Here is a 20,943-nt window from a genome sequence, read left to right on the forward strand (position 1 = left end):
GAAATAGTTCTTGGTTTAAAGGCAATGCGTGTACAATAATTTTCATATCCACGCATTTTTGATTGTGACTCATAATGCACTTTCTTCGGAATTGTTATTAAAAAAGCGTTACGAACATTTCGTCATACGCTCATATATGAACAGTTATATATTAGAAAGTTAACAAGCTTTTAATATATACTTTCAATTACGAATATATACTTTCGGGCACATAGCATTTTTGGTCATGCGTTACATACACGGAGAGAATAATTTGATGAAAATACAGTTCTGAAAATAATTATGTTGAAGCGTTTAAAAATTGTTGTATCGAATGTTTAACTTGATCACTAGAGTGCCAAAACTATTTGCAGTAACGTTATTACGTTTTGGGCGTTCTACATAATTATTTTGAGGATCTGACATAAAATTACTTTCTAATGTGTTTAGCTAAACTTTTAGAAGCTGCAGTAAAATTGTTTTTTTTCCTCGTAACATTTAATTAGTTAATTAATTAATTTAATAATAATATGATCGTTGCATTTTATAACAAAATATTTGGACAAAACGTAATTTAACTATCAATTTAAACATATTACTGTAATAATATTTCTATTACTTTTAATTTATAATTAACCTAAAGTTAATTTGTTTTAAAATTCAATTATTAGTGTGAATGCAATTGTGCAATTGCAACTACGATTTGCAGTTTATGATAGCAGCATTATATGTATATTATTTATATCGCTAATATAACAATGTATTATAAAAAATTACAATAACGTTTACTACTTAAACTATACATTACAAATTAAACTATGCACACATTACCAGATTTAGTTTTCCCATTTTCTCCAACATAATGTCCATTTTGAATTTCGTTAATTTCTTCTTCAAAATAAGTGTCTTCTTTTGAACTCGGAACCAAAATGTCTCGTGTTGGGTATCCGTTCGATAGTTCGATAGTTCCTTACTTCGTAAGCACAAGATTTACTAATATTTGCCGACAGTCATACCATAGAATTACACTGCGCCTATAGAGTTTAAGCTCGACACTTGGAATACACTAATTTAGATTACATCTTGCTCTGAGATTGCAAAGATAACATTCGATTCCTCTACTAGGTTTTGCTTGTGGATTGCGGAAGTTATATGTATCGTTGAAGCTTTTTTCTTTTGAAATAATCTTTGTGAGCGAATAAAATAAATTTGTGGTCCTTCTTTAATACTCGCGGTCATTTGTCACTTTAGCTGTCTTTCGCTTTATAGTAGATGGAAACTATAATATTACGAATTAAAGATCAAATAGAAGTCAAGTTCTTTAATTGCAATTTTGTCCAAATTTTGATTTTTACATTTTATGTATTTATTACAAAAATTGAAATATAATTAAAATATTTGATTAAGTATTTAGTTATATAATTTTATTTAAAGAAACTACGTTGAACTTTGCACTAGCTTTTTTTTGTTATTTTCAGCAATATTTTAAACACTACGTGTTTAATAACACTTAAAAATAGTGTTACACTTTTATGTAGCGTCAATTTATAAAGAAATTTAATCTTTAATCAAGATTGTAAAAGTTTTGTAACTATAAAGTTAGATTAGTTGAATAAATTACAACATTATTATATAATAATTTCCTTTTTAATTATTGTATATTATTAGATTTGATCCTTATTACAAAGATACTTTGCGTTACATATTTATTCACATAGTATTTCTTAATTTCTGTTGCCAGATTGTTTTATAAAAATGTATGTTATTTCAAGGTTACGTTTTATTATAGAAAATAATTTTAATAAAAGTTAATCAATTTGTAACAAAATCTTCTTATTGTCCTCCATTTTTTACCTTTGACTGATTTCTTAATATCGAATGTCAATTTCTGAAATCTATTTTTAAAATTATAATAAATCATTTTCTGTATGTTGCTATTTTAACTTTAGTCACAAAAGACCTAGCTTCTATTTCATCACTTCACTGTCTTCACTGTTTTCACTGTTTTATGCTTTCCAAAAAGAAGTATCTTTTGAAGTCTCAATGATTCTCTTCGTTCATTTCTAACAACTCAAATTGATTCCTCATTGAAAAAAGTCATACGTTCAACAGCGTTTAGAATGTTGCCAATGTGAAATTTTTCATTTGTAAAAGTATTTTGCGCTTGTAATTATTCAAAGTCTAGACAACGTAAATTATTCAATCTAGACAACGAATAATGATGATTGAAAATTTGATCATGAATATAGTGACTTGATTTTTTTGCCGAGAACTCTCTTCGAATGAGACAGCGGATGATCTCGTCCGCGGAACGTTCCTGCTCGCGATTGTAGGTTGAACTGCCAGGTGAAAACACAACACCTCTCAACCTGTACAGGTGCACATAGGGGCCCCCCGACCGGGCTCTGGAAAGAAGGGGGGCCTACTTGCGCGCGCTAGGATCTCTTTGCCACGAATCGACTTGAATCGACGACACGGGCCTGTTGTAAAATCGGGAAATATTATTTGTAATTCATATCGTGCAAAAATCAATTCGTTCTCAAAGTAAACATGAATTGTTAGTTGATTAACGAGTGCGAAGGAAAGCCGAATCGAAAGTTATAAAAATTTCCTCGTTGAAATATTATTTTGTTGAAGCATTTTTGTAAAAATATTTTTAATATTTTAATAGTAAATATGTATAATTTTATTTTGGAAACAAAAAGAAACATCAATACTTTTCTTGATACTTTCTACATGTATTCCGTGTTTGCTTTCGGAGGGGGGGGTGGGGGGTTATTAGTTTTATTTATATTATCATTGTTTTATATTATCATTTATTTTTTATTGAGAAATAGAATAACAATTGAATAAAATTTTAATGCTCCATAAAAATTGTTAATTGTATGAAATTTCAGATAAAATAGTATTAGAACAGACATGATATATAGACAATATATCTGTTACAATGTTAAAATTAAGATTGCGAGTTGTGAAACGTTCCGCCCGCATTTACCTTTCGCGTGTAAGTTTCGATAGTAATTATCAAAGTATATATTTGGGAGAAGGGGGAAATCGATAAACAATTGTCGTTTGAGCATCAGCACATCGCAATAATGAAGAAAGATAAAAAAGAATGTAGCGATCAGCTAGTTTGCCTTATGTATGTCACGCATGCGAGTTCGCGAGAGTCTTAGACCCCGGTGGATTCCGACTCGTATTCCTCATTTCTCGTTCGTCGCGATCCGACGCGATTCGTCGTTGATCTGGCGTACGATAGAAAACGTTCGTCCTTGCTTGCCCTGTGATACTCGGCAGCCTTGCCGTCTTGTCGAGCGCGGAATGTGCACTCTTGTCTCTTCTCGCTGATGCGCGACGACTGGTTTTTCAGGAAGAAAAATAAAGTGCACGACCGACGGAATATTTTTTCCTCCTGCGCGCGTGCACTTTTATGCTTTTCTCCTGCATAACTGACAAGTGAGAGAAAGAGAGGAAGGATTTTATTGTTCTTTAATTAGACTATCTTGAACGTAATCTTTATTGTGGGGTTTGCTTTAAAATTCTAAGCATCTTTAAAATTCTTAATAACTCTACGTGATTGAATTGAATTGAGTTTGTCGAGTATGCTAGTTAGCAGTCGGGCTAACATACTAATAAGTATATTTATAAACAACGAATCAACTTTTTTATGAGAAATTAAGCGTTATTTTTATGTGTACGCTAGAATATGCTACAAAATGAAACTTTTACTTTTGTTATCCAATATCAAATTATACTCGTAGATTTTATGTAGATGTTTGAGAATGTTTTTTAAGATATTTTTCTGAAAATTTTATTTACCATACTTGTGTTGTATGTACATGCAATGGTTAAAAATATTACGGTACTTTTATTTTGGTGGATCCCGGTAAAAACTTTTTTCTATATAATTACATTAAATTATGTAAAATCTGTTATATAATTATATGTAATATTATATAATGTTGTCTAATTATTACATATAATTATATATAAATTGTTTATGTGTGTGTGTGTGTGTGTGTGTTATATTAAATAAAAAAATATAATAGCAACTAGAATAATTTTTATGTTACTCGTTTAAATGTAACATTAAATAATTGCAAATTATATATCTATAAATTATTCCAGATTTTATTCCGTATAATTCGAAAAACTCGGAAATAATTCTTGCTCGAAAAATGCAAGATGTTCGAATCAGTTTCCCCTACCTATTAACTGTCGCACGAAAACTTTCCATTGCATTTGCTATTTTTATTAGTAAATATAGCAGTGTTATAAGATATATATTTCTATGTCAAAACGTGATGCATAACACTTGGTGCCATTGATACATATAATGTAATAACCTTACGAATGATTGCGCGACGTCACGTGTTTTTTTAATTTAAACTCAATTTTTTGTATTTCCATCATGCCATTTTACATAACTAGCACATCATTGGATTTCTCTCCTCAAAAACTATAAAAAACTTTTATTTTACTTTATCCTGAGCATAGCAAAAACTTCGCAAGTTATACCACGTACTATTTTGCATATGTACAAATTGGTAACTGGAAATTTACAACTGTAATTTTATATATAATTTATTATTTATAAAAAATTATTTTAACTATATGTTTTATTTTTGTTTTTGACGATATTCAACTATCACAAATATGTATATTTATAATATCGAGTGTTTATGGATCATCACGAAATGTCAAATCCAGGTTTGATCGAGGTCAAATAATATTAACGTCTGATCACAAATTGAATGAGTGATCACTTTTGTAATCACAGAAATTAAGTGATATTACAATTAGATTATCAGTATAGAACGCACGGAAGAACAGCGTTAATTCTTTCAGCTTTCTCACCAGTATATATGTATAATTAATATATGGACGCATTTATAATATATAATTTGGTACAATTATATATACAAAATTTTTTATTGGAATTGAAATAAATGTGTTTGTAATAAATGAGATCTATATGATAATAATTTGGACTGCTATGAAATATGTACGATTCTCTAATTTAAAAAGTATCATAATCGGAGGAAGGTATATTACAAATAAACTGTCAAAACTTTTGAAATAATTTGTACATTTCTCTCTTTGTTTTTCTCTCGGTTTTTCTAGGGAATCTGATAAGAATTTCGCCGAAAATACTCTGATTTCTTTGCTGATTTAGCAATCATATTTGATATGTCAATACTGATTTTAATACAGCTATATCAATCATTAGTTTATTTAGAAATCTTTTTTTAATGCAAAAGAGAGAGAGAGAGAGAGAGAGAGAGAGAGAGAGAGGAGAGAGAGAGAGAGAGAAGCAGAAGCAGAACAAGAGAAAGATGCGTACAAAATTGGATTCTCATGTCGTGAACATTTGTTTGCTTCTTATTCAAGTTAGAGGTACTCATACAACTCGCTAATGATGAAGCTAATCGACCGTACATCGTTCTTTTACTTGCTTTATCATCGAAATGTACATGTCTAGTCCTTTAAATGCGAAACAATCTAGTATTGATACGACTGGGCATCGTTGGTGAAAACAAAAGAGAAACTTTTCGTGGAAACATGTGAGGCCACGCTTTTATCTGTTTTTCCGTAATGGCTTAATCTTAGGATAAAAAGTAAATTTCAAAGACGTTAAAAAAACGAATTTAAATATGTATCTGACAATTATATGAAATACAATAATTACGAAAAGAGTTATAAAACTTTAAATGTTTTTAGACTTGACTAAACAAAAAGAATTTCAAGGATGGAATTTTGCGAGTTTTTATATTCAATTCGCTAGATAATAATTTATCGCGGGTTTGTTATTTATGATACATTGCGTCTTACTGATATAATTTGTGAACTTAATCTTTGTATCTATATCGTCATTAATATTATAATGATAAACTGCTAGTAAACTGATAAAAGTACAGAATATGTTTGCTTATAATGCCGAAGAAACTATTTGTGAACGGTTTAATGATGTTTCGATTAAAGTGGACGTGATATACACTTGGAGAAACATTAAAGTTTCTATCCTCTTTCTATTTCTTCAATCATCTTTTTTATTATATTATATATAATAAAAAATAACTCTGGACATTAGTGAAAAATTTTATAGACGTAGACGTATAAGTGCATTTTCCCATGACATCCTAATCGGTGTCAACTATTGCACGTATCGACCTACTAAAGAGAAGACCCGTTATGCGATATCTTCCTTTCCCTTCCGCTGCAATGGTATTCTCATGTACTCTGTCTCGCTTTCGATATTTAGTACGCCGCGCCGCGCCGACTACACGTTGAATAATTTTGCATCGCCATGTTTAAATCGACGGAATATTAATATAGGTAGGCTATTTGTATGTATATACGTAACAATTCGTCAAATTTAATTAATAGATTTTATTTTCAATTTTAGTAAATTTCTATTTTTGATTGTGCAAATTAAACATTGTATTAAACGTTTAATAAAATACTATATAGTTAAAATGCAATAACGCTTGTATAATAATTATAATAATTAGATTAGTTAAATTAACAAATATAGTATTTGTATAAATTAAATAGATCAATTTTTACCTATTTTTTTATAAATATTCTAATAATGAATATCTAACTTGTAAGATCTACTCGTGTGATTTAGAGATCGATTTTAATATTTCTTTAGATTTTGCTATGCCATATTCGAGGATTTAACTCATTCCTATCCATACAACGCAACGTCGCCGCGTCGAGAAAAATCGTTTAGATATTCACATGTCGTCTCTGCTGTATCGTGGCTCATATTTTATGTCCCGTTATACGTTATTGCGTCTACTCTGCTCCATTATAGATGAAATCCGGCTACGATGACTTGTCTAATATTCAGAGTAAATTCGTTTGCAGCTACGTAGGTTTATTTAAGATTATTTTGACACTCAGTTCTCATTTCAGTTTTACAACAGTTTTTGATTCCATAATAAAATTACGCATCCTCCTAGATTTTTTCACACGTTACATATTTTCCAGTGTATTTCATTCTTTTCGATTGTGGTGATATATCTATGACGATATCTAAAAAACGTTAATGTTCTTAAACAATTATATGGACAATTGTTAAAGTTTACGTATACATGTAGTAACATAAATGATAAACGTTGAATGATTCCTCTTTATCTATATAAAGTCAAGAAATATTTATTTAGTAGTTAGTCGTAGTTAGTCGCAATGGAGAAAATATTGGCAATGTTGATTATGAAATTGAGTAATATGCATATTGAATGTTTAGTAATTGATATTGTATTCTACATTGCACATCATTGAATTCTTAACAATTATCACTATTGCTGATAAAAGCAATTAAATAATTTAAATTAAATACCAAAGAAAAGATTTTACCAGATAAAATATAAAAATGCATAATATAGAGATTTTTTGTTTTTTTGAACATGTACTTTTTTAACATATTTTGATAAATTCTATGTAAGCGTTAAATTATGTATAAAATAATATATGTATGTAAGTAACTTAACATACAGAAACTTTTTGGTTTCTATAGTTAAATTTAAAAATAAAAAATTATGATATAAAATACATATATGACGACTTGTGTGTGTATGTGTGTGTGTGTGTGTGTGTGTGTGTGTGTGTGCGCGTGCGCGCGCGCGCGTGCCTTTATAATCTTTAAAACTCTTTTTAGATAATTAATAATTTGTTAATATTTTGGTTTGAAAGAAAAACTATCGAACAAGACACGAGTGACATTCTCAGATCTCAGCACACCTCGACTTGTTATATTTGCTGCTTAACACAAACCGTGGCATACTGACCTGAGGCGCATTTTAGAATAAATTTAGTAGATAGCCGTGCCAACATACGCGTTAACGGTGCTGCGATCCGATGGGAGACGCATTTCAATTCACTAGTCGCGAAGAAGATCTGACGTATGACCGCGACGCGAGCATTTAAATAGATTTAAAGAAGAGTAATTGTAGTTTCTTGGCACGTAAATGGTTGAACATCTGTCATGGATATTTGTACCATTTCCAATGATTGTGTTTTAAAATTTGTCAAGATATCTGCATAATATTTTATATGTTACGTAATCCATTTTCTGACATTTTTTAAAACAATTACGCTTGATTCTACCTGATACTTTGTACTTTTACAATTATATCAATGCACATGTACATATATTTTTTTTCGGTCGATCTACTGATTCTACATACATATTTGTATATATATCTAACACAAGTTAATATTTTAAACTAAATGCAGGTACATATCATGTACAATATCCCTTTGTACTTTTTAAAATAATATTCTTTTTATCACGTTTTGTTACAACATGTTACTTAGGTGATATAGTACTGTGCCAATATTTTTCTTTTATTATTTCTAACATATTTTTTGTACGTTAAAATGTTTTCTTTATTTTTCTTTTCTCTCATACAAATAATTGTTTTAAATTATTTATATTATTTTAAAATATTTTTAATTAACGATTTCTATTACACACACACACACACACACACACACACATGTTTTATATGTATAAATATTTATAATTTATGTAATTTATTTAATTAAGTAATCTTTTTATCATTGCGAGCTTAAAATTGCAAAATGCAATTTAATTTCTAATTTTTTCGTAAAAGTGAACCGGCGATAATGACTCTCGTAACACTTCTCCCGTTGCCTAGATCTGTTGCGCAATTCGATGAGAATGTGTTTCTTTCAGCCTTACGTGCGTAACGCATGCAGTTTTCCTATCATCGCGTCGTATAAGTGTGCCAAATATGCTTTTAACTTTAAGTGGACGAGCTCTACATTTCTGACTTGGAGCAATGGATAAGATGCGATTTGTTATCATGGTGAAGTCGCCAATAACACCAATTTGCATGATTGCGTTAAATTTGCGATCATTTGTTTATCAATGTTTTTTCTAATTTGTCGTTACAATCTATTATTTTACATCACTTCTCTTTACATCACTATTCGACTTTCGAGCGATGCAAGTTCTTATAACTATATATATATATATATATATATATATATATATATATATATATATATGTATACAGTGGCACGCCTTCATGCGTGAAGTTTCCTCAGTAAAATCGCAAATGGAATGTGATGAAAGCACAGAAAAATTGCCTGTTTGAATCGACTTAAAAATGTCAGTTCTACTGACCCAATATGGATTCAGCAGACGAGAAACATGAATGTGTTTGTACCATACCTAAAGATCTTGCAGAGAATCGAATATTTTTATTAATGAATTATTCAACTGTCTGTAATTATTGCATTTATACTGACTAACTTTATTATAAAAAGTCTATTTATAATTTTAATTTTTTCAGTGTCTATAAGTATCATATATTAATTTAAATTGTACCGTCACAAAATTAAAGTCAAATAATTTCCAATGCTTTTCGCGTAAATTTTATTCACTTTAATAATACAAACTAAAACTTTTGTCATGTATTTAAACATTTAATTTTTTCGTTTTTTTTTTCATTATTTGTTTCTGCTCATTTGTAAGATTTTCTAAAGCCTTTTGTCCACGATGCTAGAAGTTGGCCCGAGATCTCGGAGGGAGGGGGGGAGGAGGAGAGAGAGAGAGAGAGAGAGAGAGAGAGAGAATTGACCAATTGCATTAATCAGTTGGCCGAATTGTTCAAATGCGATTGGTCAATTCTTTCTCTGTTCGAGATCTCGGACCGATTTCTAGCATCGTGGATACAAGGCTTAAGATCGAGGTCGGCTAAATTTATGACAAAAAAGAAGAGAGAATCGCAAGAAACCCGGTTACGTTATTTGCTTTGATTTACATTCTGAGTTTGTACTAAAAAAAGAGGAGTGCATCGAGAAATTCAAGTCTGCGCAACGATACATTACGGTTGTAATTTTTGCAATGCAATTGATCGAGCTTTATTTTTTTCGTATTTGTTGATTTCATATTGTTGTCAAAAAGAGGTACGCATATTTTTTATTTTGATTATTGCGATCATCTTCTTACTTTTATTGTTACACAGTAACGGAGAGGAGAGGCGAATAGTGTCAATTTAAATTTCTTCCTTTTCCCATACTTATTTTACCATCTATCATCGATACAAAGATAGTTTTTAAGTATCTAATTATTTTCTAAAGAAAAACGTGAAATTATAAAGCCAAATATAGCTAAAGGAGAAGCTTAAAATTTTGTCGTGAAAACAAGAATTCTTTGTTTTGATATTTTAAGGTACATTTTGTTGATTGCTGAATCTTTGAACGACATTTAATTTATTTTGTATCGTACAGTACATTTTTTTTATCTTGATACAATCCGTATACCTGGTATATCAAATTGGTTTCTCTCATTATCAGTAAAGTTTTAAAGGAGAAAATAACTTCTGAGGCAAATTGTGACAAATGTAGACTTGAATTGTTCATAGAGAGGTTAGAGTTGTTATGTTCATAAAAAGAGTGGACAATTAAATTCATATTACTCAAAATTGTAATTAAATAAGCAGTTAATTAATAAGCACTTAATAAGCAATTAAAATTTTGATTAAATTGTTATATTTTTTTCTTATAAATTATGAATTTGTCTTGCAATTACGATATTTCTTTTTTTTATTCGTGATTTATTTTTTTTCTACAGTCATCACTAACATATACGTACGATATAAAAGCCGTTTTGTTTAAAATATTAATTGATATCACTTGTTTTCTAGGGTGTCACTATTTGCCCCACACTAGGAGCAAAGAGTGACGAATGTAGACTTGAAATTTTATGAAAATTTAGCACCCCCTTCCCTCTCTTCATACATGACTTATGCGATTTCTAATCAAGTTTTTCTTATATTTCAAGTTGGAAAGTACTTTTTTAGTGAAAAATCATATCTTGAAAACCTAAAATTAGCTTGCAGAAGAAAAAGAAAAAAATCTGTCACTATTTGCCTTCTCCCTTAATGAAAATTGCATTAAATTTAATACAAGATGAATATGTTAGAAAGTAAGCCAAATATTACGTAAAAAATCATTGCAAGAGATGTAACACTTTGAAACAAATTGAGGGAACATATTTCTTTAGAAAAATCAACATTTAAAATTTGTTGCCACATACATTTTATTTATTTATCTTAGAATTTTTTTTTTCAAACATATAAATTATTTTTATGTTATTTGTTCCTTTTGCTCATAAATTGAGGTATTCTAATACTAAGAACTGTTGAATATTAATTTAATATAAATATTCGAATAACACAATCAAATTATGTTAATTTAACACTCAAGCATGTTATAAATTCAATACAAAAATTTTAACAAGGACTGATTTTAACACAAATGCAAAATGTTCTTTATCTAAGTGTATAAGCACTTTTCAAGCATTTTTGTTATATTTATATGTATTTGGTGTAGGTGATAAAAAAGTTTCCAGCAACGATACATTGTGAGGTACGTGTGTGTCAGCATCAATAGCGCGTTGCGATACCATGATAATTATACATATATCTCACGGAAATAAGTTTCCGCCGCAATAAATATTTTCTGACGCGGAAAACTTATACATATGGAAGAATATGTGTTTATCGATTACAAGATATGGTGATTATATAATTCCCAATTAAGTAACTTGGAACATTAATTAAGAAAAATGATTTAAATTAATTACTTTAATTAAATTAATCAATTATTTATTGTTATGTACAGTATAAGTTGAAGTTACTAGTTGATATTATTTGAAATATTTTAATAATTATAAATATACCAGTTATATATAAAATAGAATCAATAAATATAAAATTTATGTGACAGATTAAAATCTACCGCATTTCTTTGATTTTGTAATGATTATGTATAAATTATGTACATTAGACTAGTATATTATATTATTATAATAAATAACAAGTGACATAAATAAGTATAATATATGCAGTTATAATAATTATAACAATATCCATTAATGAGTTTAATATTTGTATCGTAGAATTTCACGCACCGACAATGAAAGCATTGGCTATTTCCGCTTTGCAATTGCCAATTACCAAGAGTATATTCGTTTACATTAGAAAATAGCGCTTAAACTGTTCGCACATATGCATTAAACGTCGCCCTTCGGCGGTCTTTATGGAGATACACTGTGTCCTGTCTGCCATTCTCTCTCTCTCTTTCTCTCTTTTTCTTGCTTTCTCTCTCTCTCTCTGAACATGTAATTCATATCTCAATGCAAAGAATCTCTCTTGCAATGTATATCTGTTATTGCATCAACACTTGAAACTTATGTATTATTGGTTTTTTTTTTTTTTTTTTTTTTTTAATGATTGAGGCTCAAACGACATTTCTCTGAAGGGATACATCACAATTGTACAAAACTGAATTTATTTTGTTTAAAATATATTGTTAAATATAAAAGTTTAAGAGATGTATATTTTCTTATATACGTTTATTATTAATTTATACATATTTCTTATCTTACCTGAAAATTAATATTCAAACGTATATATATATATATATATATATGCATACATTTTTTGAATAATTAAACAAGTATAACATTACTATATTATCAATAACATACTATACCTTACAGTTTCTATCTCGTTCTACTTTATATGTTCTTTTATTAACGGACAAACAAACCAAAATTAAATAATTGCAAATTTGTTTCATTTGAAAACTGAATTAACACGCATCATTCCGTAAACGGTAACATTCCGTTTAATTAAACACATTTTCCGATAATAACTTGTTAAACATATTCCAAATTCGTAAATGCACTTTTTTCTTCATGACACTTATTGTTTGTATTGCATTTTTAATGTTTTATTTATTACTGTGCGAGATTACTTTTGGTGAAATAACAAAACAATGTTTCTTGAACAAAAATCACAAATACGAATGTTACGGACACATCTTTGTAACTGATGCAACATTTTTTACACACTTATAAATTTTTATCCATACGAGACGTTCGTGTAGTAAACCGAACGCCGAGACAGTCCAAGAGAGTCTGATAAATTTTGTTTAGAACGTGGCATATGCATTAAGTATGTGTGTGTGTGTGTGTGTGTGTGTGTGTATGTTTTGTATTTGTGTGCGTTTGTTCCCAAGCGAGCACATGTCACGTGTCCCTTAAGCTTAGCTCAGAAGGGAAGCAATAGTGGGACTATTGTCGTGGGTACTAGCAGCCGACTCATATGCCGTAATCATCAATGGAGGGTAGTTCTCGGGATAACTCTTCACGAGGGGACTGGACCCTTGCGCTGTGGACTAAACATCTGTCCAAGGACCTTACTACTTACATTACTCGTCCTACAACTTTCGAATAAAATATATTTTTTTCTTATTTCTCGTTATTTGACTAGATCTTAAATTAGTCACTGGTTCAGACTGATCAATGTTATCAGACTGATCATGTTTATAAAAGATATTTCTTGCTAAATAGATCTTCCAAAATGGAATTTAAACAAAATTACTTTTTTGTTTGAATTTTTCGTTTATGAGATTAATAATTATGTTTAATATGATCTAGTTTTATAATAATTAAATAAAATTTTCTTTCTTGCTTTTGTAAATATTTCTAGCTCCAAATCTTTAAGTTGTTTATTCATATTTCATGCATTATTAATATATACATATTTTTCTTATTATAACATTCATCGAAGGAATAATTTGCTCTCAAATTAATGGAACATTGCTCTTGGAACAGTTGCCCCAAAGTTGTTACATTATTTGAAATCCTCAAAAAATGTTTGAGGTTTTTAAAAAAATTGGAGAAATTTTAAGTACACATACACACACACACACACACGCGCGCGCACGCAAGAATATACACATACGATATTTTTTATTTGAGATATTTGTATATATAAATTTATAAATAAACTTAGTTATTAGCTATATATTTTTCTAATACTTACTCTTGTTTATATATAATATTTTCAGTTTAAAGTTTTTAGTTTACTTTAATAACTGTATATATTGTACTTTATTTTTTATAATTCTTTTTTAATTTTATCTAAATAGTAAAGCATTAAATAAATTTTGGAAACTAAAGTTATTATTAGCTCTATCTCATTTTGTACGTCATTTGAAATTTAAAGTTTTATAGCATTGTTTATTGTTGCGTATTATCGGCATGATATAAAATCACGACGTTTTCAACTTCTGGCCTTAATTGCTGTCAATTGCTTCCAATTGTCGAGTAACTGTGCTGTCTAGTTGTAATTTATGACTCGTATAGAGATGACATTCAACGTGTAATCGTTACGTATGCGTAATAATATCACAATGCATATATGAAGTGATGAATAACAATATGAGAAAAAATAATTCTTACTAGTATTTAATTATGTAATATGTGTATTATATGTCTCAAATTATTGGTACTTTTATTTATGTAAATTTTTACGTTAATTTAGAATTTAATTTTTTTTTCAACAAAATTGGATTGTAAAACTTTATGCTTGTTTAAAATTATACTTAAAATTTTTTTACAAAAAATTCTTAAAAAATGAAAGTTTGGTTTTAATATCTAATCAAAAGTTTATAAAAGATGAATAATGTACAGGCGTTGAAACATGATTGTTTTAGCCATATATCGAACGATTTGAATCTACATGATCTGTTTCAATCAATTTTTGAAGTTTCTTTCTTTTCGTTGCGTTTATTATAATTATGCCAGAGAATGGACGACAAACTAATAATCAGTTTATTTTTAAAAGAATGATGTTAATATGTCATCTTTATTACGATTTATGTCTTTAATGTACATGCGTGTATTATAATATTTCGATAGACACCACTCTTCTTTGACTTATTCGTTATACAAACAAATTTCTTAATATGAAAGATTCATCTTTAAGGTTTATGCACGTCGGGCTTAAGAAAGGCACTTGAGAGAATTTAAAACACGTAAATATACTGCAACCGATACTGGTATGAATGAATGACAAACCTATATAGCATTTGACCTTAACTTTTCAATAGAAAGTTACACCTTTTAATCAAATTTAACTTTTATGTATTACTATAAATATTACTTACTGTAATCTGTGCGTTGTCACATAAAAGTGTGTTCACTCTTTTCTAAATTTGAAAAATACGGTAATAAATATCGTAATATTTTATAACTTTTTAAGCAATTAATACAGATTTTTATTATATTTTTGTTTGTCTATCATTAGAAATTATAATTTATAATAATATTATTTTTTACTTGTATAGATATAAAAATGTTTACTTTGTATTAATAATTATAAAAATTATCGTTACTGCTAAGTGGATTTAGTTATGCATATTATATTGAAATATTATCCATACATACGTATACCGTTATATCAAAGCATTGTTGCCATATATTTTATCTCTTTGTCAATAAATTTCAATCTGTACCACTTTATACTTAATAATTAATATTAATTTTCTGATACCTCGCATATATGTATACCACAAAACATTGAAAATTTGCGAACAAAAAATTATACGATTTATCGAGAGAAACGCTTTATGGGGATTTCACGCGGTCTGTACCAATTATTCTCCACCGATGAGATCTTGTGTGAGGGAAGCTTTAAGGGTGCACATTGTGTCTACAGGGAGCTGACAGCTGTGGTCGATAACCCACATGGCGTTGATGTGAATGCAGAGCTATCGATTTTATCGCGTCGTTTCTGGTTAACGAATAGACAAACGGACGATTCGATTAGAAGGCATTAATTTATCGGCCCGATGGCTATTGATTTGTTCCTGTTTTCGCTAGTTATAATATTTAAAGAAAAATCTGGATTATTCTTATTGTAATCATCAGCTGATATTAAGTCTTAAATAATGCTTATCGATCGGTTTCTCAATCTTCAACTAACATTATTTTATATCAGCTGAAATTCATTGATTAGAGAGAATTATGATTAAAAACCCGTAAGAATGACGGGGCAATTTTTTTGAAAATAAGGAAAAAAAAACAGGATCATTTTTTCTCTGTAGATTTTTGCATAGCAATCGTGTTTTTTAATTTGAAATTTTTTACTGAAATGATTTTTTTATTGCTCTCCATTTTACAGTTTTTCGTAGAAAAAAGTTATATATATATTTTTTTTTTTATTTTATATGTGTCAAGTAATTCACACAAATAAACAAGATAATATGTTCAATTTTTCATTAATTAATCTGGGTTGAGAGACGGTATAAATAATGACATAATAATTTCTTATGAAATATTTAGATTCTTATAATAATATCTATTATTTACGGTTCTCTCTCTCTCTCTCTCTCTCTCTCTCTCTCTCTCTCTCTCTCTTGTTTGTAAACAATAAATATGTACTTCAATCGGTGAATATTCCTTCTTATTATTCAATTTTTTTAAAAAATTAGTTTTTATAATGTATCTGGATATAATATTTGCTGCTTGCAATCTTTTTTCTTCTCTTTACTTTTCTCCTCTCTTTCTCTCTCACTCTACCTTTTCGGATGTGTGTGCGCGTGTGCGTGTGCGTGTGCGTGTGCGTGTGCGTGTGCGTGTGCGTGTGCGTGTGTGCGCGCGCGCATGTATGACGGAGCGTTGATGAGATATTCGTGACTATATATTTTTATGTGATGATAAAAGAAAATGAGATTTGTATTGAGATGGAGTGACATGATAAAGTGTGGATTCAGGCTACGATGTATCGTTGCATTGGTACAAGCGATGCCGAAAATAGTTTGCGTAAAAGCGAGAAGAGACTAAACAGACGGGGCTACTAGTGTGCGTTAATACGACATATTTTGTACGTTGCTATGATGACATATATGTTTTTGCTTATAAGTTAGCTAGTTATAAAATTTTTGATTACGAATACATATCGTGATGAATGGTTCTACTTTATATAGAAAATGTAGATACTAAATAAATTGTGTCTCAGTTTACGATAATATCAACTATCATAGACTTTTACATGATTTTGTCTTTGTAATCAATCTATTATTTCTAAAAAACAACTATTGACGAGAAAAATAATAGAAAAATAATAGAGGCTAGCAATTATTGTTATATACTTTACGTTACCTCTGTGTGAGGTAATATGTGTATGTCTCACAATCAGTATTCTTACAGTTAGACATGAGTTTGATACATGTTCGAGTGCGTGAGTGTGATCGAAAAGATCACAACAAAAATAATAAAAATCGCCAAAATGCAAGTGATTTCAATCTATAGAACATCATTGTGCACAGAAATTTTACATTTTGTTTTGCAAGAATTAGCAAATACGTTAACATTAATGCACATCAATTTCTAAAGAAACATCAAAGAATCTTGAGCGTACAAGTTACGAAATAATTGCATTCTTTCAAAATTGTTTTATTTCGCAAGAAGGTAAGAAAAGTCGGAAACAATTGTCACATGCATATTGTACACGTATTGGTCAGACAATAATAGTTTAGTTTCTAATGTCGAATATCAGTATAATGGTAATAAGCTTACGTATAGAACTTATGTAGGTAGTTACTGACATTTTCAAATGTCAAGCGGGTCCTATCGCAATGCGCTGTTTATCATTTGGGTTCTAACAAACTATAGGTTTGTATCGCATGTTAAATGGCAGAGAAAGAGAGAGAGAGAGAGAGAGATTTTGAGAAATGTAGCTTTTAAAATTGATACGTTGACAAATTTTCTTATTTTATATATATTTCACATATGCGAATTATATTTCACATACGTGAAATATAAATAAAACAAGAGGAGATTAAGAAATCAGTCTGTATAATATATTTATTGATTTGCTGACGGTTAATTACCTACCGCGCCCATGCAAACAAATCAATGACTTTTAATTAAAGTTAAATGTCTAAATAACATTTCTTTAAATTTATAGGTCACAAAGCACAGAAACGCGTAAGAGACAAAACTAAAATTCTTTTCACTTAGCATGACGGTTACTATGGTATTTAATTTTATTAATAATTTACTTACGTTTAATTCTCGTTTATTTAAATTGCTTTATTTAATCTAATATTTGATTTAATATTTAATCATATTACCTTTGTACATTTAGTTGCATTTACTGGAACGTCGATATAGTGGTTTATTTAAAATTAAATATAAATTAAAATTATTATAACGAAAAGCCTAAGACAATAATACGGGAGAAAGTTCTTGGAGTGAAACTTTTTAATGTAGTTGTATCTATAAACTCAAGTACATACGTGTATATCGATTTAAATATATGCATAAATAAAGTATCTTTTTTTATCGTAATTATTCAAATTATATTTTCTTTGTTCTTGACACGAAAATGTGTCTAAAAAGAAAACTGATTTTACAGATCGAATTTCACAACCGATAAGAAATTTCAAAATAATTTTTGAAACTTTAATTATCGATATTTTTTTCTTTCTTTTTCTCATGATTCTTTTTTTACTTAAAACAAGATTTTTTTGTTACATACTAAAAAATTATTTGAATAAATTAATGTCTTAAATATAAATAAGAGTTGATAAATTGTATACCCGTATTATATATATATATATATATATATATATATATATATATATATATATATATATATATATATCTTATACTATCAATATTCTTTTAAATAAAATTGCACAAAAGTGTTGGAATAAGATTATTGGAAAATGCATACTTTATATAGGATTATATTATTGTCTGTATTTTAATCTAATGCATTTTTGTATAGACATAAAACACACACACACACACACACACACACACACACACACACACACACACACGCACACAAGCGCGCGCTTATGCTCACACACATATACTTTAATACAAGTGAGATTTCACTTTTGTAATGTACTTTAGAGGTCGATAACGTCAACATTTAATTTTGTATTTTGTAGACATTATCTTGTCAACGAAATTAACAATCATTTTGAACGACTATGAGAAAGAATAGGGATCGTAAAGCTCTTACCTGATCTTTTGCAGACCGCGAAATATGGTCGCGCCGGTTAGAACGCGCCGATCAATAAGAAGCGGAAAGGCACATGTCCCGTTGGTTTCTTATGCCGTGCTGTTCATAAGATCAACATTGGGCATCTTTGACGATGTCGTCCGACAATGTCGTCCGACGATGTCCGCCCGTCGTTAACGAGTTGTACGGCTGGTAAAAATTTCGGAGCAATGTCTAGTTAACGCATAAATTTGATACGACAAACTTTGTTGTAATACGCGAGATTTATGCGATCAGGCTACGCTGATATTAACGATCGGACGGGATCGTGACGATGATGATGTGTCGACGGCGACAGCGGCGGCGGCGGCGGCGGCGTTGGCCGTGGCGTTGGGACGGAAGCGGGATACGCGACGCAGAAGCCGAGAAAAGTCGGAACACTGGCTTGCCATCGGATAGATCGTCGACCCGACGCGATGCAGTGGCTCTGGTTACGCGACGACGCACTGCGCCGACGTCAAAACGACGTCGACATCGTCATCATCGTCAAGGCGACGGCGCGCGGCGACGGCGACGGCGCGCGCCTCGCGTCTCGCGACGCAGTTTTCTCTCATGCGTTAGTATTTACTCATGCGATTTCTCGAATCGAACAGATTTCTCGTAACGAGATATATATCGAGATGCAGATTAATGCATGGTTCGTTCGACACAGGGCGACGCAAGAATTGCGAGCGAACTTATAATGCATCACCTATCGTGTAAAGCTTATTGCACGATGTAAAGCACATGCAACAGGAACACAATTTCTGATTGATTCGCTGATATTTTTCGCGCCTTCTGATTGGTTAAAATCTATTGCCTTATCTTTTCCATTTGGAAAATAAAAAATATCAAGATGCTGTCCAAATTATATTTAGAGATAGCGCATGAATATAACGTGTGAGAAATGTGTGAAAAGTATTATTTAGTTAAGTATTGTTTTCTTCTGTGGATTATTCATACAAAGATTAGATGTGAAAATTCTAGCACTTAAAATTAGTATCGAGTATATGTAAAAACAAATCTTAGATATATCTAATCTTGAATTTGATTGATGTGTGATTTTGTCATTTATTTATTATGAAGATTATCGCGAGACAATCGTGGAAATAAATAAGGAAATATTAAATAATATTTAATTGAAATAAGATAGCATTTATAAAATATTATTTTGATTTTTTTCTTTGTTTCTGGTGTAAATAATTTTTAATCAGTAGAGTAGAGAGCTGGGAAATTGCATAAAATGTATGTTGCTTAGAAAAAAATCAATATTTTAGCATTTTTACGTTAAAATTTTTTACTCTAATTAATCTCCAGAATCATATCTCTTAAATACGTTCTGATACTATACTAGAGTCTCCAACAATTATCATATAATACTATTAAAGTAATATATGATAATTGTTGGAGACCCTAGTATATTATCGGAACATATTTAATACATTTAGTAGTATACATATATCTTAATATCGTAATATCGACACTTTTTTCAAGATAAAATTTAAGAGAACGCTTGTCTTCTGTTAACTTTCTATTGGTTAACGACAAATTCATGAGACGCGAAAGTCACAAAATTCTTTCTGTGCGGGTATGTGAGCAGTATACTAGAATGCGATAATATGGCATCATTTTGAATCCGAGATGAAGCACATTAACCTAAGCCTACATTACTTGGAGCAAGTCATAATGTCTCTAGGTCAGGAGGGCGTGAGTCACAAACACATTCTTTCTTACATAAATGCTATACATATTCTTCTCCATTAATTATTTCTAAATTATGTATTACGTAAATTTATGATAATCCTTTATCTGTCAACACACAATTGCAATCAATTTATGAGTTAAGAATGTTTTTTGCAAAAACTTATTTTTATAATATCTGGAAATCAGATAAAGTGTATGTGTGCGTGCGTGCGTGCGTGCGTGCGTGCGTGCGTGCGTGCGTGCGCGTGTGTGTGTGTGTGTGTGTGTAACAGGTAACTCGTTTTGAACGTTCGTGCATTCTCACGTTGAGAATAATACGAAAAATTGCTTCTACAGACTTCTCTTACCTATAAGTAATTAAATTTTTTTG

At 29.9% G+C, this 20,943-nt stretch overlaps 1 protein-coding gene across 4 annotated transcripts in view; it reads right to left on the reverse strand.

Annotated features, from left to right (window-relative positions):
- Positions 1-19,334, reverse strand: part of LOC105196682 (disheveled-associated activator of morphogenesis 1) — a 34,016-nt gene extending 14,682 nt beyond the window's left edge. Inside the window, exons 1-2 of one of the 4 annotated variants that reach the window (XM_039448756.1) lie at positions 1,834-2,582; positions 811-1,258 (exon numbers count right to left, since the gene is read on the reverse strand). In XM_039448756.1, the coding sequence (XP_039304690.1) occupies positions 811-849 (39 nt within the window). In that variant the 5' untranslated portion in view covers positions 850-1,258; positions 1,834-2,582. Of the gene's footprint in view, positions 1-810; positions 2,583-12,516; positions 13,727-18,851 lie in introns of those variants that run through there. The other 3 variants (XM_026139342.2, XM_026139341.2, XM_039448755.1) reach the window with 3 other exon arrangements.
- Between the last annotated feature and the right edge of the window lie 1,609 nt (positions 19,335-20,943).

This window comes from Solenopsis invicta, chromosome 4 (genome assembly GCF_016802725.1).
Source record: "Solenopsis invicta isolate M01_SB chromosome 4, UNIL_Sinv_3.0, whole genome shotgun sequence".
NCBI lineage: Eukaryota > Metazoa > Arthropoda > Insecta > Hymenoptera > Formicidae > Solenopsis > Solenopsis invicta.